Source organism: Laetiporus sulphureus, assembly GCF_001632365.1.
Source record: "Laetiporus sulphureus 93-53 unplaced genomic scaffold LAESUscaffold_9, whole genome shotgun sequence".
Taxonomy (NCBI): domain Eukaryota; kingdom Fungi; phylum Basidiomycota; class Agaricomycetes; order Polyporales; family Laetiporaceae; genus Laetiporus; species Laetiporus sulphureus.
The window spans coordinates 642343-664307 of record NW_024468518.1 but is presented as its reverse complement, the minus strand read 5'-3'; the positions used below and the strand labels follow the sequence as shown (position 1 = coordinate 664307).

General features: G+C 53.2%; 11 protein-coding genes across 11 annotated transcripts; 6 read left to right on the top strand and 5 right to left on the bottom strand.

Annotated features, from left to right (window-relative positions):
* Positions 1–74: 74 nt before the first annotated feature.
* LAESUDRAFT_723341 (kinase-like protein) lies at positions 75–2274 on the top strand. The gene is made up of 6 exons (XM_040908397.1): positions 75–239; positions 382–695; positions 748–1005; positions 1055–1153; positions 1206–1561; positions 1618–2274. The coding sequence occupies exons 1-6, from the start codon at positions 107–109 to the stop codon at positions 1973–1975; spliced, it is 1518 nt and encodes a 505-aa protein (XP_040766769.1). The 5' UTR covers positions 75–106; the 3' UTR covers positions 1976–2274.
* A 31-nt stretch (positions 2275–2305) lies between these two features.
* On the bottom strand, positions 2306–4193 carry LAESUDRAFT_647710 (MFS general substrate transporter; the record flags this gene model as incomplete). Its single annotated transcript, XM_040904070.1, has 8 exons — positions 2306–2453; positions 2516–2576; positions 2626–2822; positions 2878–3088; positions 3149–3365; positions 3528–3777; positions 3830–3910; positions 3967–4193. 8 exons carry the CDS (start codon positions 4191–4193, stop codon positions 2306–2308), a joined length of 1392 nt encoding a protein of 463 aa, XP_040766768.1.
* Positions 4194–5279: 1086 nt separating this feature from the next.
* On the bottom strand, positions 5280–6156 carry LAESUDRAFT_723338 (uncharacterized protein). Its single transcript, XM_040908396.1, has 4 exons — positions 6138–6156; positions 5952–6041; positions 5547–5891; positions 5280–5495 (listed from the first exon to the last, which is right to left on the bottom strand). The coding sequence occupies exons 2-4, from the start codon at positions 6039–6041 to the stop codon at positions 5352–5354; spliced, it is 579 nt and encodes a 192-aa protein (XP_040766767.1). The 5' UTR covers positions 6138–6156; the 3' UTR covers positions 5280–5351.
* On the top strand, positions 6117–6663 carry LAESUDRAFT_757202 (uncharacterized protein; the record flags this gene model as incomplete). Its single annotated transcript, XM_040912273.1, has 3 exons — positions 6117–6320; positions 6368–6480; positions 6552–6663. The coding sequence occupies 3 exons, from the start codon at positions 6117–6119 to the stop codon at positions 6661–6663; spliced, it is 429 nt and encodes a 142-aa protein (XP_040766766.1).
* A 280-nt stretch (positions 6664–6943) lies between these two features.
* LAESUDRAFT_723336 (DNA-directed RNA polymerase I kDa polypeptide) lies at positions 6944–8080 on the bottom strand. The gene is made up of 7 exons (XM_040908395.1): positions 8007–8080; positions 7836–7940; positions 7665–7780; positions 7561–7617; positions 7469–7507; positions 7240–7408; positions 6944–7176 (listed from the first exon to the last, which is right to left on the bottom strand). The coding sequence occupies exons 1-6, from the start codon at positions 8029–8031 to the stop codon at positions 7370–7372; spliced, it is 381 nt and encodes a 126-aa protein (XP_040766765.1). The 5' UTR covers positions 8032–8080; the 3' UTR covers positions 6944–7176; positions 7240–7369.
* On the top strand, positions 8041–10974 carry LAESUDRAFT_757201 (metalloprotease; the record flags this gene model as incomplete). Its single annotated transcript, XM_040912272.1, has 15 exons — positions 8041–8423; positions 8476–8533; positions 8597–8742; positions 8794–8893; positions 8946–9077; positions 9149–9306; positions 9364–9457; positions 9512–9542; positions 9594–9619; positions 9674–9726; positions 9783–10045; positions 10104–10273; positions 10332–10503; positions 10556–10899; positions 10957–10974. The coding sequence occupies 15 exons, from the start codon at positions 8041–8043 to the stop codon at positions 10972–10974; spliced, it is 2148 nt and encodes a 715-aa protein (XP_040766764.1).
* A 151-nt stretch (positions 10975–11125) lies between these two features.
* LAESUDRAFT_811104 (ArfGap-domain-containing protein) lies at positions 11126–12502 on the bottom strand (the record flags this gene model as incomplete). The annotated part of the gene is made up of 5 exons (XM_040914286.1): positions 12378–12502; positions 12304–12328; positions 12143–12251; positions 12008–12087; positions 11126–11954 (listed from the first exon to the last, which is right to left on the bottom strand). The coding sequence occupies exons 1-5, from the start codon at positions 12478–12480 to the stop codon at positions 11126–11128; spliced, it is 1146 nt and encodes a 381-aa protein (XP_040766763.1). The 5' UTR covers positions 12481–12502.
* Positions 12503–12604: 102 nt separating this feature from the next.
* LAESUDRAFT_723332 (uncharacterized protein) lies at positions 12605–14001 on the top strand. Its single transcript, XM_040908394.1, has 4 exons — positions 12605–12741; positions 12796–13358; positions 13415–13480; positions 13535–14001. Exons 1-4 carry the CDS (start codon positions 12618–12620, stop codon positions 13715–13717), a joined length of 936 nt encoding a protein of 311 aa, XP_040766762.1. The 5' UTR covers positions 12605–12617; the 3' UTR covers positions 13718–14001.
* Positions 13841–14520, bottom strand: LAESUDRAFT_696434 (uncharacterized protein; the record flags this gene model as incomplete). The annotated part of the gene is made up of 4 exons (XM_040906270.1): positions 14358–14520; positions 14160–14281; positions 13940–14073; positions 13841–13900 (listed from the first exon to the last, which is right to left on the bottom strand). The coding sequence occupies exons 1-4, from the start codon at positions 14501–14503 to the stop codon at positions 13841–13843; spliced, it is 462 nt and encodes a 153-aa protein (XP_040766761.1). The 5' UTR covers positions 14504–14520.
* A 168-nt stretch (positions 14521–14688) lies between these two features.
* Positions 14689–16439, top strand: LAESUDRAFT_647858 (uncharacterized protein; the record flags this gene model as incomplete). Its single annotated transcript, XM_040904076.1, has 7 exons — positions 14689–14741; positions 14795–14886; positions 14935–15050; positions 15098–15355; positions 15407–15848; positions 16029–16196; positions 16252–16439. The coding sequence occupies 7 exons, from the start codon at positions 14689–14691 to the stop codon at positions 16437–16439; spliced, it is 1317 nt and encodes a 438-aa protein (XP_040766760.1).
* A 345-nt stretch (positions 16440–16784) lies between these two features.
* LAESUDRAFT_742230 (uncharacterized protein) lies at positions 16785–20767 on the top strand (the record flags this gene model as incomplete). Its single annotated transcript, XM_040911182.1, has 23 exons — positions 16785–17018; positions 17081–17300; positions 17352–17424; positions 17479–17673; positions 17729–17799; positions 17850–17888; positions 17937–18025; positions 18075–18230; positions 18281–18358; positions 18408–18449; positions 18501–18737; positions 18792–18850; positions 18905–19017; positions 19132–19266; positions 19395–19482; positions 19542–19642; positions 19696–19808; positions 19862–19881; positions 19934–19976; positions 20114–20160; positions 20213–20250; positions 20309–20457; positions 20543–20767. 23 exons carry the CDS (start codon positions 16785–16787, stop codon positions 20657–20659), a joined length of 2457 nt encoding a protein of 818 aa, XP_040766759.1. The 3' UTR covers positions 20660–20767.
* Positions 20768–21965: the final 1198 nt, after the last annotated feature.

Sequence of the window (21965 nt, the reverse complement as noted above, 5' to 3'; positions counted from 1 at the left end):
GAGGAACACGTTCACGTGACCGTTTGGCCCAGTCGAACGCGCCAATCTCTCATGCGAAGCCTCAGGCCTCAGACCTCCATTCTTCTAGTTCGTTTCCCCGTATACCATGCTGGATAGCACAGGTGGTGGTCAAAACACAAGCATGCCTGCGGTCGCTCATCAAAGGGGCTTTCGATTGCGGGAAAAGGAGCTCCTGGAGAGTGTCGAAGTGAAGCGGAAGGCTACCGTGGCCCAGCTTTGTTAGTACCACACTTCGCACTCTAACTATCGCAGCTGCTGCTAGGAGGTCCTCGTTTCGGCTTGTAATTCCCTGTCAAACTTCAGATGATGAGCTGTTCCCTCGTTCACTGCGCTGCATTCTTACGCTGTGTCCCGCCACAGATTTCCTCGACTACTACTTTCAACTATTGGGATATCTCGCCGCGCGTAAAGATCGTCGTCGAAGATTCGACGAGAACACAGATGCTCGTCAACTCTCCCCCGCCCAACATGCCAAGGAATGCAAATCCTATTACGGCTGCGAGCGCGTCGTTCTGCGGAAACGTAGGACCAAGCTGAAGGTTGACCAGTTCCATATCATTGCGCAAGTTGGCCAAGGGGGGTACGGAGAGGTATTTCTCGCTAGGAAGCAGGAGACAGGAGAAGTATGCGCATTGAAGAAGATGCGCAAGCAGACCCTCTCCAAGATGGACGAGGTGAGTAATCGAACTTCTCGTGGGGAAGTTACCGCTACAATCCGCTGATCAGGTCAGGCACGTCCTCATTGAACGAGATATTTTGACGGCCACGAAGACACCGTGGCTTGTGCGCCTGCTGTACGCCTTCCAAGATCCCTTATACGTCTATCTCGCAATGGAGTACGTTCCGGGCGGCGATTTCCGGACTCTACTCAACAACTCTGGTGTGTTGAAGGAGGAGCATGCGAGATTCTATATGAGTGAGATGCTTGCGGCTGTCAACGAGTTGCACAAGCTTGGTTACATCCACCGCGACCTCAAACCCGAGGTACGATTCTTATAAGAGGTTGGTAACCGCATGGTGAACGATGCTGTAGAACTTCCTTGTGGATGGGAGTGGACACGTCAAGTTGACTGACTTCGGTCTGGCCACGGGTGCACTCAATCCTCAGCGGATCCAATCACTCAGAATCAAGGTACGAATTGTTCCCCTGCCTCGCAGGTGATCCCATCTGAAGCTCAACATAGCTGGACAAAGTCAGAGAGAATGAGGTCATTCGACGGTCCACGCTCGAGCGGCGGTCCATTTACCGTTCCATACGCAACCACGATCCCCGCTACGCCGACTCCATTGTGGGCTCACCGGACTATATGGCCCCTGAGGTGCTCCGCGGCAAATCATATAGCTTCTCCGTAGACTATTGGTCGCTGGGTTGCATCCTTTACGAATTCCTGGCCGGATTTCCCCCGTTCAGCGGCAGCACGCCCGAAGAGACGTGGACGAACTTGAAGAACTGGACCAAAGTCCTCCAGCGACCGCACTACGACGAGCCGGAGAACCTCGTCTTCAACCTTACAGACGTTGCATGGGACGCCGTCACGAAGTGAGCATTTATTGCGCGTGCTCTGCCCGTTTCGTCGTCTCATTGGCCCGCACAAGGCTCATTGCTCACGCCAGCGTGCGCTTTGCCACGCTGTCCCAAGTGTCAAGTCACCCCTTCTTTGACGGCGTCAAGTGGGACGACCTCCGCTCTGTCGACGCGCCGTTCGTGCCTGCGCTTGACTCCGAGATCGACACGGCCTACTACGACGACTTCACCTCCGCGGAGGACATGGCGAAGTACGCCGAGGTGCGAGAAAAACAGCGGCATGTCGACCAGGTGAAGGAGAAGGATGAGTTGTGCACGCGTGGTGTGTGGGTGGGATTTACGTTCGGGAAGAACGGGCCCAACGTGCGGGCCATGAATGCGATGGGCGGAGGTGCGGACGGCCGTGATGCGATGCCGACGATTTTCTAGCCCGGCTGTTATATCCCTTTTTTTCCCTTGATACCCATTCTTCTTGGAGTGACGAACCATCAACGCTTTTTTGAAGATTTTTCGCGTTCTTGCCGACATTATACAGTATCAAAGCAATATTGCAGCACCTCAGCGCGCATTCCCACTTTCGATAACCCATTACCCTAACATCATACGAATGTCAAAGAAGAACAGAGATCAGTCCATAGTGGCTAGTAGCACAACATCGAGATCCGCTCTGTCAAGCTTCGGCCTTCTGTGTCTGCTCAGCTGGAGGAGCCGGGTTCTCCAGGTTAGCCCTGCAGGCATCTCAGTCAACGGTCTGAAAGATCAGAACACGGGCTGGGGCACGTACAGAATATCGTTTATCTCGTCAGAAGCCTCGGTATGGTCCTTCACACGCATGTAGATCATCGGAAGAGCGCAGACGAGTCCGCCGACGAGCAAAGCCCAGGTCGAAATGAAGATGTTCAAATATCTGTGGCACAAAGAGCAATGAGAAACAGGACAACGACAGCGCTTTACAAGCTCGGTACGTACGGAAGGCCAACAGCATCAGCGCGCCAGACGCCTGCAGCGCCTGCCGACTGGAGGGACTTGTCTGTGGACAAAGTCAGCACACGCACGCGGTGCTTGTCAACATCACTTACAAAAGCCAGTCAAGTTTGCGAGCTTCGCGGGGTCGTTCGACATGGCGCCCATTATCCAGTATGCAGTCGTCTGCCACATCGCATCGAGCATGCCGCAAAAGATGTACAGCCATATCCGGCCGACGTATTTCCTCTCATAGATGTCAATCTTGTCGTCGTCTTTCGCCCACTGTGCGACGATCGCACGAGTGTATTGCCTGCGGGCGGTAAGCATGAGCAGGTCCACATCCAAAACAAATAAGAGTTGCTCACTTCTGATAGAAATACGCCCAGATGTGAACGACAAAGACCATGAGGAATAGGCAGACCCAGCCGGCATACGCGCGGAAGCGACGCGTAAGGCCTCTCTGGTCAAGAAGGAAGCCAATGCTGACGGATCCGAGGATCTGTGCGAGCCAGTACACGAGGTTGTTCAACGCGCGCGCACGGATCGTAAATAGCGCCGCATTGTAGTCATTAAACTCTGGTGGCATGCTCCCATATCAGCCTTCGACACAGGGAAGGGGAGATGGCGGGGACTCACGCCATGTATAGAACCAATTGCTCGCGAAGAACATCGGGAAGAGGAGCACGACGGTAGGGTCGGTACGGAGGGTGACCCAGAGGCCGTACAGCTCGGTCTTCCACGACGGGTGGCGGAGGGTCATGACCTTTGTGCCGTCGGAGCGGACCATCTTCTTCGGGTTGGCCATGAGCATCGGGATCGTCACTCCGATGAGGGTGAGGATGAGGAAGCCGATCTACAGACGATCAGCGTTTGCGGCTTTCATTTGAGCTATGTTGCTCACGTATGTGCCATTGCTAACTATATCAGATGAGTGTCACTGTGGTGTTCAAGCTCACTAACAAGCGAGCACTTACCAGAGTTTGACTGTCAAAATGACAAAACGCCTTCAAAAAACAGCCTGACTGCAGATCGAGAGGACGCTCACTGTAGAATGGAAGTTCTGTCCGAGAGACACAGAAGCGCCAACGACACCACCGAGGTTGAAGACGCTCCAGAAGATACCGATGAAGATACCCTTCTCATTCTCAGTTGGATATGCCAACATGAGAGAGCCTTGGGCGGTCCATAGCATACCGGCACAGACGCCAAGGACAGCGCCGGCAGCGATCACGAACGGGCCCGCATTAGGATGAATGTTGATAGTTCTGGATGAATGTCAATAACGCGAACGTTTGTACAATTGGTGCGTATACTAACAGGTAAGAGCCGATGTAGAGCGCGTAGCCGCTGCTACCCAAAAGGAGAGTCAGGCGAGGACCAAGAACATTGTTGATCGACCTATACACACAACGATCAGTCGATCGCGCCTTGCCCAGACATTCGCTGCTGCGTACCCCGCAAAGAACGCTGTAAACGCAAAGGTCGCGTAAAGAGCGACGTTGGCATTCGCACTGGTCGTCGTGTTGACCTGGCCTCCACCGCCGAGGCCGTTTAGGGCGTTGAACAGCCCGGGGCCCATGAAGCACACAAAGCCAAGCATGAACACCTGCATGACGGGGTTGTAGTACACGCCCTTGAGGCCTTTCGGGCGCTCGTACACCGCCGCCTCGGGGGGATGCATATCCGCATAGCTGCCGCTCGCGTTGTCCTTCTCGACGGAGTACTCGGAGTTGGACATGATGGCGTGCAAAGAGGGGAGGGAGGCGATGGTGCGCGGGGTGGCTCTTGGGTGGGATAATATAGGCCCCTTCACACGGGGCGTCTGTGTGTCCCATATGGCCTGTATCAGCGGAAGGATTCATCGAGATCTGCCTCCGAGAAGGGAACTCAAGCCCGCCCTTGTCATTGGTGTACGAGCCGATTGTCGCTCCCTCGAAGCACGGCATACTCGTCCGGATCCATGGACGAGGCAAATTCGGCAAACTCTCGAAGCCATCTGCGCTGGTAAAGGCAAACGACGAGACTGAGTCGGCAAGAGCTGTCAGTCCAGAGAGCACGAGTCGCAGCGAGAAGCAAAAAACGCCCAAGAGAGTTTAGGTCCGTGCTATCGCTGTCAGCACAAGCGGGCGATCCTCGTGTATTATCGTCGCGCGAGTGAAACATCATGGTTTGTGCGGAACAAATGTCTTCGTGATCCTCTTCATTTTCCGCCGAACGTGTCCCTGAACTCTAGATAGGCTCGAGCCTTGGGAACAGAGATGCAGCTCCCACACTGCTGGAAATAGAGAGCCTTGTAGTTGCGCATAACGAGAGCTTGCTTCGTCTGCAGGGCCGTCCTTCGAGGCATCGTGCAGCATGCATTCGCGTAGGGCCTATAGGCGGACATCGTCGCCTGGAAACCGAAGAGAACTCGATAAATGTTCGCGAATTCTCACCGCCATTCTCGCCGTCTGAGGCCCGCCTCGGCATCACTTCCTTGACAGGAGGCTCATCTTTGAAACTCGTCAGGTGAATGGCCTCACCGCCGCGCAGACAACGGTCACAGCTGGCCGTAGAAAAGCTGCAAGTGAGTTCGAACAATTGATGGACAATCATGTGGCCAAGCGACGCGCGATAACGGACGTGGTCGCGACTCGCCGAGCTCCATGCACACGACTCACTGCACACATGAGATCATGCCTCAAGTTGATACCAAACATGCAGGAACCATCACATCCAGACACGAGAGATACATCCGTAACGTCAATGTTCAACGTAAGTTAGAACAGAGTGAGGAGATTCATAACACAGGTCTACAGATGCGGACTACCATATGCAAGCGGACGGTATTTCATCCTCCTTACTCCGTTGCTTCCGCAACGCGATCGCGCAGGCCATCGGCAGTGACGGTCGTCTCGGGCGCAGTCGTGGTCACCTGATTCGTCTTGTGATGCACATTCACAAACACGGGCCTCACCACCGTTCCGTACAGTGATTGCGCGCCCTGTAAACGAGCATTAGCATGCGGATCCAAGCCTTATCACATGCGACGTACGCGGAATGCAGGGAGCTGCAGCCAGAGGATGAAGATAGTCTTGAAAACGAAATACCAGGGGACGTAGTAGAGCACGATGCGGAGGGCAAAGCTCTCGAGGAAGTTGAAGAAGCCGAACACAATCCAGTACGTCAGCCATTGGATGTCATCCTGGTGACCGGGCGACTCAAGCGCCTTGACAGAGAGGTACGCGGGGAGCGCCCAGCCGATGAGGTTGGAGACCGGCGCCGCAAAGGCGTTGATCAAGAGCAGGATCGCGAGAACGATCACACCGCCAATGAAGGCGTAACTCTTAGGCACCTGGGTGCGCTGTTCAAAGGTATTGAAGACCGAATGTTTTGACAGCTAGAGTCGCGTGAGTGGTAAGCATGGCGCCCCGGCTCGGAGCCGAGAAAGGCTACATGCCTCCTTGTCCAGCTGGTGGATGTAGTAGCTGGCCTTGTCCTGTGCCTGCACAAATGCAGGGTGCTGGTTCAGCTTTTGCGTTGCAGACATCTGCGCATGCGACGTGGCAATAGGGCAGCGTCGAGGGCAGATTCGTGCACAAATTTGAGCAAAATGTATGATAAAATGTCGAGATATGCACTGTACCTTGGATTGGCGGGGGTGCAGACGAGATACAGACGGGGAGATGGTGGTTTGGAGAAGAGGACGACGGGCGGAGGGGAGTTGATATGGGCTTTGATGACGCGTGTTTGCCTGCCACGTACGTCAGCGAGCGAGTCCACTTCCGCAGCCACAGCCCTTGCTCCTACGGCCATGCAATCCCTCGCAGTATGTTCCGTCTTATGTTTTCTTTTCTTTTCTAACATGCACTTCAGGAGCAGCATCGCTTGCTTCCCGCGTTCGCGCCCGCGGTGCCCGTCTCCGCGCTGCCCATCATCGCCCTCGTTCTCCTCACCGCGACGTTTGTGCTCGCATTCTACTTCTCCACGTACGTCCACGCAAGATGCTCGTGTTCGTGTCCATGCCGCGAGGATCTAATATATCGCCCGCGCTTTGTAGCCTGCCAAACGACAAGATACCCGTTCGCGAGGCCGCCGTCGCATCGCTCGCGAGCATTCTCGGTGGTTTCGGCATTGTCGCCCTCTTCTGCACTGCTGGCGTGTACGTCTAATTCGACGTGCCGCCAGACAGATGCTCCACTTTGCGCAGTCGCTGGTCGAGCCGTGTTTCGCTGCCGGAAACGATACCCTTCAGCTTAGATCCCTGGTTTCGGCAAGCTGCATACAAGGTGCTACTGATGCGTGTCATCCGCGGACTCTATGCACTCAATGCAATCTGACCCATGGTCTCACCAGCCGCTGGGGCTGCAGTCGCGTTTGGGAAGTATGTATCAAGCCACCTCGGCGCCACATCGTTGCGCATGCGGACTGTGTTACAAGTCACTCGTGTCGCGGAATCTTATATACTTCGAATCGAACGCTCAGCGATACAAACCTAGTCGGATGATTCATTTGTACGTGCTGGCTTGCTAACGACGCGCCAATTAAGACAGTCTAAGCTACGCCCATGTTCTATTGATGACGTCCTCGATATGTTCGATCTTCTGATTCCTTCTCCGAATGTACCATGTCCACATCCCCGTTGCTGTGAGCACATGTGCATTCTGGCCCATACAAACCAGGAGCTGCAGAGGGTATCATCAAGCACATTTGGGTCGCGATCTGAGGAAAGCACAATGTCTGCTTACATGTTGAATGCATTGTACGGAATACTTGACAAATGAATTCGTGCCCGTAAATCAAGTCATGGTGGGCAAATTGCAGCAGGACGCGATGACAGGAAAGGCGATGAAGGTGTTTCTTCGGTGCTGAGGAGCATTAATTGTTGACACGCCAGCCAAACTTGCATTTGACGCACTGCGGGTGGCGACGTGAGATAAATCATTCAAGAGACAATCTGGAGAGAAGAGCACGTACAGTGTAGAATACTGTCGATCCCTCGTCCGCACTCCTCAGCTGCGTGCATCTTCCTCAGTCGCTTGTCAGATGTACCGTAAAACAATGCTCACCTGGAGTTCCTTCGAATATACCTCCATGTGCCCGCACTCTGGACATCTTTCAGTAACCTATAGAAGGGTAAGCATCTTGGAAGCAGCGAAGATAGGAGACCGACCTTAAGCAGCGCATCATTTGCATCATGAACTTTTGTCTGTGTTTTGCCCTTCTGTCTGAGTAGCGACGGGAACGCGTCCGGATGTGAGCGTGTTACAGTTTCGATATTTTCATATGCTGCAGCGTGAACGCTCCATCAACGCTAGTAGGTATAGCTAGAGACCACGCTCACAGCTCGCAGGCTCCTCATGGCCGCACTGCTCGCACGCCACAACCATATCATCGTCCCTGGGCAGGTCGAGCAATGTGCCGCAGTCAGGGCAGAACAAGAGCGATCCTGCGGTATGACCCGATCATGAGCCCTTGAACCTGCACGCGCGCGATATCCTGACCAACGCCGCACCTATCTTGTCCGCGAGCTTTGGCATCCTCTCTCGATGTCTGCGGTGCTCTTCAAGCCTGCAAAATGGTGGTCACTGCTCAAGCTGAATTCGAGACGCACTTTTTCGACGCGGGCATGTGACCGCAAATCGCACGGCGCGCGATGGCAGATCCGACAGTCTGTGGTCCCTCCTCGTCCGAGCTTGGTGGGCATCCTCTCCGCATTTCCTACTTCGATCACTACGCTACCAACCGCAAGCTATTCGACGATTTCATCTGAGATGGTGCTGGACTTGGACCCCACGACACAGTCCAACTATGATCAGATTGCATCTGAGCATGTTGATCTCGACTGGACGCTTGACTTTGAGAAGAGCATTATCTCGGGCTCGATAACGCATACGCTTGCGGTCAGGAAGGATGCGGTAGCCGCGGTGGTGTGAGTGGATTATTCTATCTCGGAGGGAAAATGCTGAATCGATGGGGTCAAGTTTCGACACGATTGCCCTGTCGATTGACGAGGTCCTGGTCGCGGACAAGCAGGTGGACGTGAGTATTATCTACTGCGTTTGTGCGTTATTCATAAGTTTTACAACTATTGTCTGTAACTAGTTCTTGCTTGGCGAGAAACACCCTGTCATGGGTTCCGCCTTGACGATTCCCTTGCCTTCCGGTCTTAAGACAGGCAACAAAGTCAAGTGCACCATCTCTTATAGAACCTCACAGAAATCCATGTCCTTGCAATGGCTCGCGAAAGAGTACGTCGTACCCAGGTCTTGCTTCTTTGCCATGCCGAGCAACATTCTTAGACAGACACGGGGGAAACTGTTCCCCTTCCTCTTCAGTCAGTGTCAGCCCATCTATGCTCGCAGCCTCGCGCCATTGCAGGACACGCCTTCTGTCAAGATTGTCCGTGGCATCTCACATGACTCAGCGTTCCAATTCTGAGGGTCTTGTATAGACTTACAACGCCAAGGTCACCTCGAAGCTTCCCGTCCTTCTCTCCGCCATTCGCGTTTCGCCCCCTTCAGATGGCCCTGCGCACGGTGGCAAGAAAATCGGCACGGATGCCGTCACATACACGTACAAACAGGTCAGTCACATACACCTCACTTCACGCCCGTCGTTGCAGACTGATATCCCCTTGTTCTATACCGCATATAGCCATTTCCGATCCCTACGTACCTGGTTGCCATCGCCGCAGGCAACCTCGCGTACCACCCATGCCCGCCGGTTTCGGGCAAATCTTGGAAGACCGGCGTGTGGGCAGAACCCGAGACGCTCAAGGCAGCATATGATGAATTCGGCGATGCGATCAACGAGTACGCGGCATGATTGTACTGTGAGCATGTAGCATGAACTGATTTGGGTTTTCGTAGGTATGTTGAGAAGGCAGAGGAGGTGCTGCCGCCATACCAATTTGGCGTATATGACGTGTTGGTGTTGCCCCCGTCGTTCCCATATGGTGGAATGGTGCGTTTCTGGTCTTTCTATGGCTCCAGGTCTGTTTCTGAGCAATACGTGCAGGAAAATGCCTGCCTTTCGTTCCTCACTCCAAGTGCGTCCTGTGGGGTTTAACTTTTGTTGAACTGACGGCATGCTCGCATAGCGCTACTTGTCGGTGACCATTCCTTGGTGAGTTTCAGCGTATATCACACGTCTTTCTGCATGCTGATGACAAACACTTAGGTTGACGTCGTAATCCACGAACTCTCCCATTCCTGGTTCGGCAACGGCGTAACGTAAGCAGCTTCGCCCCTCTGCCTCTTTTCCCCTTCTTCTTTACAACACCGTACAGTCAAGCCCATTCAACGCACTTCTGGCTGAACGAAGGCTGGACGACCTACATGGAGCGCCTCATCCTCGGCCGCCTGCACGGCGCTGGAGTGCATGGCTTGAACTACATCATTGGTGCGAAGGCCATGTTCGACGACCTCGAGAGGTACAAGGATACGCCCAAGTACCAACGGCTCGTGATCGAGTTCGACAAGGGAGAGGACCCGGACGACGCATACAGCAAGATTCCGTATGAGAAGGGCGCGAATTTGATATTGCACCTCGGTGCGCGTGCTTTGCGACACCGTGTGGGGCTGTGCTGATGCATTTCCGGCTCCGGCAGAGAGGACGATTGGTGGACTGGACATATTCTTGCCGTACGTACGGGACTACGTGTCCACGTTCATGGGCAAGAGCATCACCACTACGCAATGGAAGGACCATCTATATGCGTACTACAAGGTGCACGGAGGGGAAGAGAAAGTCAAGGCCCTTGACAGCATCGACTGGGATGTGCGTCCACAATCCGTGCTCATTCTGCCTTCCAGGACACGGCTGAACTTCCATATAGGCATGGTTCTACGGCGAAGGCACAAAGCTCCCGGTCGACATGCAATATGACACGACGCTCGCAGAAGCGGCATACGCTTTGGCGAAGAAGTGGAGCGATTCGCGAAACACCGCAGATGTTTCTCATCTCTTCAAACCATCTGATCTCGAAAACTTCGATTCGAACCAAAAGGGTACATTCTCGCCTCCCAATTCACGACTTCTTCTCACACGTTCCATGCATAGCTGTCTTCCTCGAGCGTCTTCACTCCTACCCGCCGCTGCCCTCCACGCATGTCAAAAAGCTCGGCGCGATCTACGGCCTAGCCCACACGCCCAATGCGGAGTTGCGTTTCCGCTACTACGCGATCGCCTTCGCCGATCCAACGACGGATGCTGCGAAGGAGCTTGCCCCTGCCGCGGCGAACTGGGTTGTCGGCAAGGACAGCTCGGGCGTGCTCAAGGGTCGCATGAAATTCTGCAGACCGGTGTTCAGGGAAGTAAATCGTGTGAACCATAAGCTCGCCGTGGACACATTCGTACCGTCGAAGGACGCATTCCACCCGATCGCACGTAGGATGATTGAGAAAGTACGTGCGCAATTCGTCATGACGACCGGCAATGTACTGACATCTTGCTTGAAACAGGATCTTGGATTAGCTTAACGTTATAGGACTGTCGGTGAAAGGGAGAAGCAGTAGATGTCTACGATGTATTATCCGAACACTATATTCCAAAGTCCTGCACTGATCTATCACTGACGCGCGTGACTACCAGTTTGCACAAAATGTACTACATCTTAGCTGCATATGATCGTCATTTGAACCCGCCCCATATATCCCCGAACGCATCGTCCTTCTTCTGCTTCACTGATGAGCTAAACATGTGACCTTCGGCAGCGGTACCTCCACCGCTAGATCCCCACACGTCGCTTGTGGTGAACAAGCTCTGCTGAGACATCGCCGGCTGCGAAGCGGGAGATGACCAGATACTCGGCTGTGCGGCGGCCGCAGGCGCGCCTGTCCACCCCGAGCTTGTGCCCCACATACCCACGCCCGTCGTCCCAGTCATGCTCGTGACCGGCGATGCTGCCGTCTGCTGAGCAGCCTGCACATCGAACGCGCCCCAGGCAGCCTGCACAGACGTGAACTGGCCAAAGGCCGCCGACGGGACTGCCGGCGAGGTCGCCTTGGAATATAGTGAGAGGATGTCCTGTTTGGCATCCTTCTTCGCTGGAGCTGCCTCCGCTTCGGGTTGGGAAGGCGGAGCTGCAGGCGCATGGAAGTCGAGCGAGAACAGCTCGTGCGTAGCTGCGGGAGCCTGTGACTGTGCCTGTGCTGGTGGGGCAGTCTGTGCCTGATGTGAGCGGTTGGCGACGCTCGCGGAGAGTAGTTGGTGAGGTTGTGGCTGACGGCTGACGCTGATGGACGATAACCTAGATGCGGTCGCGGTGATCTTAGATTCTACGGGCGTCGATGTGCGAGGAGCTGGCGGAGTCTGCACAGCAGCAGCAGCAGCAGCAGCCGGGGTATGGACCGGAGTGGAAGGAGCCTGTGACTCAAGTGATGACGGATCGGACGGCGGTGGGCCCTCCATGGCCCATCGCCGAGACTCGTACTTGGAGCGGATGAAGGACTCCATCTTGCTGCAAGGACGATAAGCATCGGACGTAGATTAGTTGTTTCAAAAGCCACATACTGATCGGCTGGGATATGCCCTGGCTTCAAATGTGCCTCCCAGTACAGGTTAGCTAGACGATTTCCCCACTTCTGGATAGACTGAACGGCACACGTGTGAACGAGAAGATTGTGATAAATAACACAGAAGACTCACTTCCATCTGTTCTGGTGTCCAGATGTCAAGATCTACTGACTTGATTCTGCTAATGTGCGTGCCCATGGATCGATGAATGCCAGAACAACGGATGCAGAGGAACACTCCGCTGAACAGAGGTCAGTCAAGACAACATCAGCCATAATGAGTGTATCACGTACATGTTCCATGATGCCCATCGAGGGTCTGCATTGGACTGTCAGCACGCACCAGCATCACAATGACAATTGCATACCGTTTCTTTTGCAGTCTGCGCAAACCTTGTTATCTGGCCTCTTCAGCATTTCTCTCAACTGCTTCGCATGCCTCTCTGTTATTGCCTTGTCCTGACGCGACATGATAGGTATTATGAGACCACGCGATGAAGCAGTGTTGGCGGCAGTGCAAGATGTATTGAAGGCTGCAAGCCGCGCACGTGTTCAGACGTGTCCACTCAGGCTGCTGTGGCACGCGAAACACGATACGCCCTACCACCATGTCTTCCGCGGCAGCAAGAGCAGAGGCGCGACGAAAGGCAATTCTCAGCCGCGGCGGTGACCGCCTCGCAAAACTCACATCGTCAGCAAGGGGCGAGGATGCCTCCGCGTATTTGAACGAAGGTGCGTCTGCACGATCCATGCGCTTCCAGCGGACGTGCTCACTTCAGCACACAGACCGGCCGCTCGCGCCGTCACCAAACATAACAAATGTCGAAACGTTCATAGGGGAGCAATCTGATCTCCCAGCTCCTTCCGCCGCTACGAGTAATGCGCGTGCTTCCCGCATCCCGCGTCCGTCTCAGACTGCGAGTCCTCGTGCCACTGTGTCATCGTCCCCGAGAATGCAGCAATCTGCGAATGCGCAACCAAATCCAGTGCAGGAGGAGCAGTTGAGACAGTTGCAAGAGATGCTGACTGGCGTTGGGGCCTCGCCGTCGCTGCCTCAGCTTGGCGAAGATCCCTTCGCTGCTATGATGTCAAGCCTTGTACAGCCTGGCAATACGCCGCGGATACCAGCCGAAAAAGCTGCGATGGTCAAGCCGAAGACTCGTCTTCAGAAAATGATCCCTCTCATTCACCTGCTCGCGGCTTGGGCATTGCTCGCATACTTCGTGCTGTGGAAGGAGCCAGAGAAGTACGAGTCACAAACTCACGACGCGACATCAGGGAACTTCTGGGGACGATGGGCAGAGTTGGGTTGGAAGAGCCCCGGAGAGGGCTGGGGAGTGCAGACTGTAGTATGTCTTATTTATACTTCTCATGTTCTCATGGGCGATTGCCTGATCCCTTGTAGCCTTTCTTTTGGGCACTAAGTGCTCTAGCATTAGTCCTGCATTCATGGCGCATCCTATCCAAAACGGTGAGCCCATCATGTGCTGCGTACTAACATTCAGAACTGAATGATCTTCGTTAGAATACGCCGCAACCGCCAATGCTGCTCGCTCTCGCACTTCCCCATCTTCCTCCGCCAATCCCATCAATCATCACCAATGGGATGGCATATCTGCAAATTGGCGCCATATTTCTAGATGATATAGCAGCATTATTGGTTGGCATAGGGCTCCTGATATGGGTTGCAGGCTGGTTGGCGGTTTGAGAAGTCACCATGGATTGTATGATAGTAATTGACTCGGTTGTGCGATGCCTCACCTATTGCATGAGCTATTCGCGCATACTAGAGCATGTCATAAGTGCGCGAATAATGATGATACATGACACCCTATGGAAGAACTGCAGCAGCACCAGTTTTGCCCGGGTGAATCAGAGGAGTGGGGGCTGTCTGGGTCTTTGGTTTTGTTGCAGCGACTGGAAGGTCCACGATAGGAAGACCAGCGACAATCCTGTCCTCCTTCCACTTTTGCCATGCATCGCCGCCTCCCATCTCCATGAGCTCCTCGAATATAGCGGAGGACCATTTTCCCTGCATATTTACTGTCCTAATAGTCCCGTCGCCTATAGTGTTCGGAGGCATGGTGGTAGAACAGAGTTGAAGTGTCAAGAGAGATCGCTATACATGAGAAGCGGGGGCCACTACTCACGAAGCTCAACCTGCATCTCTGGATCCCATCTCTCCTCCGGAGTTTTGCGAAGTTTTGTCACCTTAATATTTAGGTCCGGGTTGGCATAGCGAATTCGCGGAAGGTCCTCCTTTACGAAATGCCTACACGGCGAAAACGGAGACATTAGACTGCGTATACGCACTCGCGTACAACTGGAAGCGGGATGTTCAGACATACCTCGCCCCGAAATGGTCGTTCCGGAACGCCAGAGTAAGCTTGAGGCCCGTGACAGCACTCAATTGTGGGTGCGGCCCCTTCTTCAGGTTGGCGAGAATTTTGGACAGCCTGGAGGGCCCTGGGATTGTCTTTGGCTTGCGAGGCATCGTCGCTGTGTTCGCGGTGGTGCAACTCACGTTTCTGTACCTTGTTTGAGCTTATTGACCTGATCGCATCTGAGATTCCAAACTTAGCGATCAACAACCTGGCGTTGCTTCCTCCTCCTCTTTCCTCGCGGTTTGGTCTGGATTTTGCAAACTCGATTCTCGCTAAATCAACCATCTTAGCAGACATGGAGGACTCTCTTGTAATGCGAAGGCCCAAACGAAGTACCGCTGGCAATCGGTGAGTACGTTGAGCTGCGTTACTTGGAGTCCAATCCACTGAGCATATCTCAGGATGGAGGCTGCGTTAGCAGAGTTCCGCGCTGAAGAAGTAGGAATGGACATCGAGGGGGACGTGGATTTTGTCATTGAGAAAGGTAAGCCATGTTGCACTGGCAGAACTAGCTCACGTCTGACCCTCTAGGCAAGGATAGATGAGGAAGATGCGTTTGAATCAGACTTCGAGAGTACGGATGAAGAGGCGAACCAGGAGGATGTAGACTATGCTGCAGAGAAGATGATCATACATGAAGAGCGATCTGTGCAGAAGGTGCGTACGTCGACGCTGAGGCTACGATTGTTCCAACCTTCAACCAGGCAGCTCGCACGAAACTCGACAAAGTGACTGCGGCCGCCCATGCGCGGCAGAAGGCCACTTTCAATCCTCAGAACGAGCCTTTGGCAAGCACGCATATGAATACGCCTAAAGCAAATAGGCGAGTCTCGCTGGGGCCTGCCATCGATGCAGAGACAGGTGAGATCGTGGAGAAGGCGAAGCGGCATAGTCAGCGAAGTCATACCATGTTGAGCACATCTGCGACCGTCAGCAGAATGAAGGATGCAGAGGAGAAGAAGGTAATTCTCTGATAAACCGTCAACCCGACCGCATGCTTACCGTCCATGCAGTCTGCCTTGCCGAAGAAAGCCAAGGTCAAGACACGGCCACCAACTCAGGTTGAGCTGATCGCTCGTGCGCTGGACATGGAGGAGGGGAATACTATCGAGCACCGAGACTATCTGAGCATGGAGGAGGAGAAGCGCAAGAAAGCGCGATTGGTGCGTATGACAGTACAGGGTCCATTGCTGCGGTGGATCAGCAAGTCAGAGGAGGTTAAAGTGGTAGTCGAGCCTCCTCCTCCTGCGCATTCCACAAGCACCGCGCTTCGGCCACTGGCACCACGTCCTTCTTATGGGTATGCACAGACATATCCACATTATAGCAACGTGTCTTCCGACAGTACAGCTGGCCCTTCATCATATGTTCATCCATCTGGCTCATCCTCGAGTAGTGCTTCTGCTGCTCCACCTTCCTTCCACCCGTCTGCCTCGTCATCTGCTGCTACTTCTGGTGCTCCATCATACTTCCATCCGTCCGGCCTTGCCCCTGGATCTGCTGCTGCTACTCCGCCATATTTCCATCCATCTGCCTCGTCTGCGATGCATTACTATGCGGGCTCTCCGATGTCCTCTCATCCACAGTCCGCCTATACTTACCAGCCATATCTACCTCCGCTGCCACAAGAGCCAGAGAAGCAAGAACGCATAGAGACAGTGATGAAGAACTATGTCGTTCATGAAGCTAATCAGTCCGAAAAGAGCTCTCGTCCGTCGTGGCTCAGTACGATGAAGGCCATGTTTGGTGAGAACGTTAACTGGGATGAACTCCGAGTGTACGTCTCCAAAGGCCGGCCATACAGTATGTATCCCATTCTCTCGCTACGTGCTCCAGAATTAATTGAACATCTCGTAAGCTCGACCAACCCAGACCTGTTCGATTACCGGCAGGCCAGCACGATATCGCGACCCAAGGACCAACGTGCCGTTTGCGGACATCGAGGCATATCACATATTGACCAAGGTGTTGGCGCACGAGTATGTATGGAGCGATGCTCTGGGCTGTTACGTTGGTCATCAGGAGGACGGTGTACTCGATATTTAATAGTACAGACTGATGATGCAGTTACTCGACTGTGCAAGCGGTACCCGAGGTCTTCTCCAACAGTTGTAAGGTTCGCCGACTCGTTATCAGCCTAAGTCCAAACTTGCAGGTGTATATACGGTGCTGAGAATGCGTGTAGGTGTGTTCCGAGCGAACGACTTCAATAACATTTCTGGCCATCAGGCCTGTGTGTCAACGACTCATGCGTGTCCCCTTAAGTTATGCTCACTTCACGCCATCAAACGCGATCGGCTTCAGCCACAAGCGCGTCGGTGCACGTGGACAGACCTACAAAGCCTTCCACCTCAAAGCTTGTGCTCTCTTCTGTACCACGACGTTTTGAACATGTCTGCCCCCTACACTACCTTCTCAGCACACCCCTCTTCTTCCCGTCCGGTGACGAGTATGTCGCGCGGCTGGACTGCGCAGTCTCGTCCCACTACTGCGCGTCCTCAGACCGCAGCCTCTTCGAAGCACGACCCAAGCTATGTTGTCGCCGTGCTTGAGGGACGCGGTGTCGCGCGGGAGGTGGGTCTCGCTGCGCTAGACAAGGACACAGGAAGAGTGCTTCTGATACAAGTGTGTCGTCTTCTGCGTCGGTTCTGCTGATGTAGTCCGCCGATGCTGAATCCATATTGTAGCTAGCGGATAGTCCAACATACATCAAGACTTTGCACCAGCTTCACTTGCGTTCTCCTTCTCTCATACTCGTGCCGGACACTTTCTTGTCTGTTTCAGACATTTCTCTCGCCTCTGGTGGAAAGAAACCCTCGACTACCTCTGTCCTGGTCCAATGCCTCATGGAAGAGTTTGATGTCCCGGTCGAACCAGTTCTTCGCAAGTATTGGAACGAGAGCGCAGGTACATATGAACATTTCTACATGTCAACTCTCTTTAACGACGGTTCTGTAGGTCTCGATTTTGTGGATCAGCTTACTGTTGATGACGAGGAGAGAGCAGCTACGCTGGTGGCAGTCTCCACCAAGTGGGTATATGCGCATTTCAACTGCAGATACTGTAATTCAAGCCTTGTGAGCAGGTATTATGCACTATCAGCAGCAAGTGCACTGTTCAAACATGCCGAAGCAAAGTTGAACATACGATTTGCGGCTACTTCACTTATGATCCGATACGTCCAAGTGGAAGGAACAATGATGATAGATCCAGAGACGGCGCGTAATCTCGAACTCATCGGTAACATTTCGCACAAGAGGTCTTCTCACTCGCTGTTCGGGTATATGCGCCCTCCGACTCACTATATGCATCACTAATTCTCTTCTCGTACGCAGTATGCTCAACCATACCTTCACCGCTATGGGTGCGCGACTATTGCGCGTAAACGTCTTATCACCTATATCCGGTAGGCGCATCTGGGACTTGCCTCGCATTGCTCCACTTATTCCCCGCTAGTCCAGTCCTCTCTTGAAGCGCGACTGGATGTCGTTGAAGGTGCGGACCAATCTTTGGGGCCAGACCGAATTCTGATGGTAGCCGCAGAACTTGTTCAAAATGAGGATCGTTTCAATGAAGTAAAGAATGCGCTCAAGATGCTTAACAAGCTTGACCTTGACAAGTTAATTTCCTCAGTATGTATGCGTATCTTGGTTTTCATGCCCATCTCTTAAAGAGTCAAAGTTGGTTGCATCCGAAGCGCGAGTGATGAGTACCGCAAAGCCAGCGGCTGCGCGAGTGACGCAGATGTTGAATCTCCGTAATGTTGTGAAGAACATTCCGCTTCTCGCGAAAGCTATGGAGGGGAGCCGGTCCCAGTTGCTTAGAGTAATAGTGGATGTAAGTCACAACTCATCCCATGTTGGTGATGTTATTGACTTATTTCATAGATGATCTCTGACACGAGGCTCGCCAAGATTGCGGAGCTCATCGCCAGCAGTCTCAATGACCAAGCCATTTCAGCAAAGGTAAGTAGCTTGCAGACCACTGTTAATTTGGTTTGACAGAATTGAACAGGGAGGGCTAGAAGCCGTCAATTCTCGTGTATATGCTGTCAAAGTACGTCCACGATGATTCTCCATCGTTGTATTTTGATATATGCACTTGCAGGCAAACTACAATCGCCTGCTCGACGTCGCCCGGGAGACATACAAGGAAAACGTTGGAGACATCTTCACGCTGAACCGCGAGCTCTCTGAGCAGCACAACCTCCCGTTCACGCTCGTCTACCAGGACTCAGGGTTTGTCTTTGCGCTGAAGAAAGCCGACCTCGAAGGAGAGCTGCCGCGGGGGTTCCTGAGCGTGGTGCAACACAAAGGGCGTTGGCTGTTTTCCAGTTTGGAGTTGGTGAGCGGCCTATAAGAGTCCGACATAAGACATAATGCTACGTCACCTTTGCAGAAAAAGAGAAACGCTCGAATGAAAGATGCCCTAGACGAGACGTTGATTTTGAGCGAAAGGTGGAGTTTTTGCGTACCAAATAGATGAACCGCTGATATCTAATTTCATACTAGGATCATACAAGAACTGACTGCCGAGATCATACTTGACATCGGCGCCCTCTATAAGGCTTCCGAGGCGATTGCAATTGTGGACATGCTGTGGTCCTTCGCTCATGCCTCCATCCGTGAGTTGCAGCTTTGCAATGCCATCCGCTGGTAGCTTATGGCTCATCGCAGTGCGTAACTATGGTATACATTTTTGTTTCTTCACGAATGGCACATATATTAATCTATTATAGTGCGTCCTGAGTTCACAGGGACTTTGGCCATCAAAGCTGGCCGTCATCCGGTGCTGGAAGGAGTCACAGCTGCTGGGACGCTCGTGCCCAATGACGTCTACTGCTGCGAGGCATCGTCATTCCAGATTATACAAGGTCCAAAGTCTGTGTGCAAGATCGTCCTCTAACTGATGTACACTGATGTATACGGATGTTATCAGCATGTCAGGTACAGTCTGTTGGCAACATGCGCATAGGAACTGCACCAATAAATGTTACTCTAGGCAAGAGCACGTATCTTCGGCAAGTCGGCCTTCTCACCATCATGGCAATGTGTGGATGTTTCGTCCCAGCAGAATATGGCAGCTTTAGGTGAGGGTGGTGACATCTATGTGAATGTCAGCTGAGTACCCTCATGCCCTACTGCCCAGGCTACATGATGCTCTTCTCACCCGTCTAAGTAATGATGACGACGTCGAGAAGAATTTGAGCACCTTCGCCAATGAGATGGCATCGTGCGCCATGATTCTAGGTAAGCAAGGCTGACGCAGCTTGTCTCTGCTAACGTTAACTGGTGGTCGCTAGGAATTGCCACCGCCGACTCCCTCGTGCTAATCGACGAGGTTGGGCGTGGGACGTCTCCTATAGAAGGAGCCGGTATTGCACACGCTATAGCAGAGGAACTCATCAGAATCAAGGTGAGCAATGCAATGTGACTCAACATTACTTTGCGCTGACACGTCGTGTGCAGGCCTATGTATTCTTTGCAACGTAAGGGAATTCGGCAGTTTTTGAAGATTCTGTATGAATACAGGCATAACAGACATTTCCATGAGCTGGCGATCACGCTATCGCGCCAACCCTCCGTTGTCAAGTGAGTAATTGACCGTTCTACGCTGATGGCTGACCTCTTCCTCCGATGTAGCTTGCATCTCGCCGTCCAGGTACGTGTCACGTCTACATGAGCATATGCTTATCATATAGCGATATGGATCGCCTACAGAAAACGCGGCGATCTGCGTCCAACTTCGGGATGACTTTTCAGTACAAGTAAGCCGGCATACCGCCTTGCGCTGATTGAACATCCGACTCACCTTGCTAGGATCGTCGATGGAGCCCCCGATGATATGAACCACTACGGTCTGCCTGAACTCCCTTAGGGCAGATGTCGTGCTGACCGGATCGTGCTTGAGGACAGGCTTGGAACTCGCCCGCCTGGCCGACCTGCCTGAGGACGTGCTCGTCGAGGCCAAGCGAGTCTCAGAACATCTGACCGATATGGAAGAGCGTGAACAGCGAGAGAGCCACACGAACATGGTTGCCATCCGGCGCAAGGCGCTGCTCAGGGTACTGCTCATCATCTCTCTGAACTGCTGCTGCTGTGATGCTTCTCTTGCTGATCATCTCCACGAATCTTCTTGCTGCTATGTAGCTCCGGACTCAATTGACGCAAGCTCTAGACCATTCGACGCTGCCTGATGCAGAATTGGCGGACTATATCGCTCGCTTCCAGAGGGATATCACTCAAGTGCTGCATGACACCCTGTAATACGCGGGCTCCGGTTCTGAGACCGCCTGCTAATGCGATCGCGAACTCATGTCGATGCAATACTGGTATTCGGGCTCCCAGCTGTAACATTGGCACAGGAACTAGGGCAAGATATATGAAGATGCAGTGTGCCTGCGTGACGCGTCTGTGGCTGGCTGAAACAGTCGATCGCGTTGCTCGCGTTCGGATCGATCGAAGATCAGAAGCCTTGCGTAGAAAAGCACAGTCGAACTTGAACGTGGGCTCATACGCAAGCCACGTCGACACCGCCTGTCTCGTCGCTGCTGCATGCTCTCCCCCGCACGATGGTTGGCACCGTATGTCGCTATTATGTGTGGAAAGCGTCACGATGCATAATGACACCAGCCTTCTGAGGAAAAGATATCTAAAGTCGCGCCCCAAAAAAAACAGCCTTCGGAAAACACATAACGCGTACTTCGAAGACCGGCGACGAGGCCACTGTTGACAAAAGTTCGAGTAAGAAGCGGGCGACACCTCCCAATCTGATGGCGAGGATGTAGACAAGAATCCGTACAAAAGAACAAAGATTACAACAAAAGTGCTTCGCTGATTGATAGAAAGCGATCAACAGGTTACTTGCGAATTGAAACGAACAGTCAGGCGACGTCTCTGGCGACAGTCCAGCGCCAGCTGGTTCGATCAAGGCGGCCTCGCAGGTGAGCAGACAGAAGCTGTCGGTCACCCTGCAAGCTCACATCAGCGCGATCTTACAGCTTCCGAAGACATTTATCCTCCTAAATACTCGGGAAACCTCGATTTATACTGGGCAAAGCCACGGTTTCTCGCAATGCCATACCTTTCGGTAGGCATGTCCGAGCCGCAGCACGAAAGGCTGAACAAAGTCATCCTGCGTATACAAGTTAAGTAACAACACCAGCCAATTCTGCCTCTCAAGCGCCCCCACAGCCGCAGGCTGCATCTGCTCCCGCTCAGTTGCCGAGCCAATGTCCAACGAGCCATACGAAATCGGCGTCACGTCCATCACGCCGAACGATAAGTTGAACACCGGCGCCGTTCAGGAAGACTGTGGAGTTTCCTCTTCCTCATGTGCATTCAAAACGAAACGTGTGTAGGCAAAGCGAGCAGAGAACGGGGACTCGATGCAGCAGATGTTTGAAGATGTTTGAATCCGGTCGCGCTCCGTGTCGTACATTACCTGGGATGATTCTACGGGCCTGAAGAGCTGACGGATCGAGCTGTGGTTCATTATTGATCTTAGATGGGCTCGCTGTACGGAACGCCCGCCGCTTTGGTATCCGTGCTGTAATGCTTGGCTTGAATTCAA

Bases quoted from the DNA above. Each gene is read 5' to 3' on its own strand.
- LAESUDRAFT_723332 (XM_040908394.1), top strand. From the start codon at position 12,618: ATGTCTTCCGCGGCAGCAAGAGCAGAGGCGCGACGAAAGGCAATTCTC. The intron at 12,742-12,795 runs GTGCGTCTGCAC...TTCAGCACACAG, and splicing joins CTCCGCGTATTTGAACGAAG to ACCGGCCGCTCGCGCCGTCA. The intron at 13,481-13,534 runs GTGAGCCCATCA...GATCTTCGTTAG, and splicing joins GGCGCATCCTATCCAAAACG to AATACGCCGCAACCGCCAAT.
- LAESUDRAFT_723341 (XM_040908397.1), top strand. From the start codon at position 107: ATGCTGGATAGCACAGGTGGTGGTCAAAACACAAGCATGCCTGCGGTC. The intron at 240-381 runs GTTAGTACCACA...GTCCCGCCACAG, and splicing joins GGCTACCGTGGCCCAGCTTT to ATTTCCTCGACTACTACTTT. The intron at 1,006-1,054 runs GTACGATTCTTA...ACGATGCTGTAG, and splicing joins ACCGCGACCTCAAACCCGAG to AACTTCCTTGTGGATGGGAG.
- LAESUDRAFT_723336 (XM_040908395.1), bottom strand. From the start codon at position 8,031: ATGCCAAAGCTCGCGGACAAGATAG. The intron at 7,508-7,560 runs GTGAGCATTGTT...AGATGCACGCAG, and splicing joins TATATTCGAAGGAACTCCAG to CTGAGGAGTGCGGACGAGGG. The intron at 7,409-7,468 runs GTACGTGCTCTT...CGCCACCCGCAG, and splicing joins GATCGACAGTATTCTACACT to TGCGTCAAATGCAAGTTTGG.
- LAESUDRAFT_723338 (XM_040908396.1), bottom strand. From the start codon at position 6,041: ATGTCTGCAACGCAAAAGCTGAACCAGCACCCTGCATTTGTGCAGGCA. The intron at 5,892-5,951 runs GCATGTAGCCTT...ACGCGACTCTAG, and splicing joins TCCACCAGCTGGACAAGGAG to CTGTCAAAACATTCGGTCTT. The intron at 5,496-5,546 runs GTACGTCGCATG...GCTCGTTTACAG, and splicing joins TGCAGCTCCCTGCATTCCGC to GGCGCGCAATCACTGTACGG.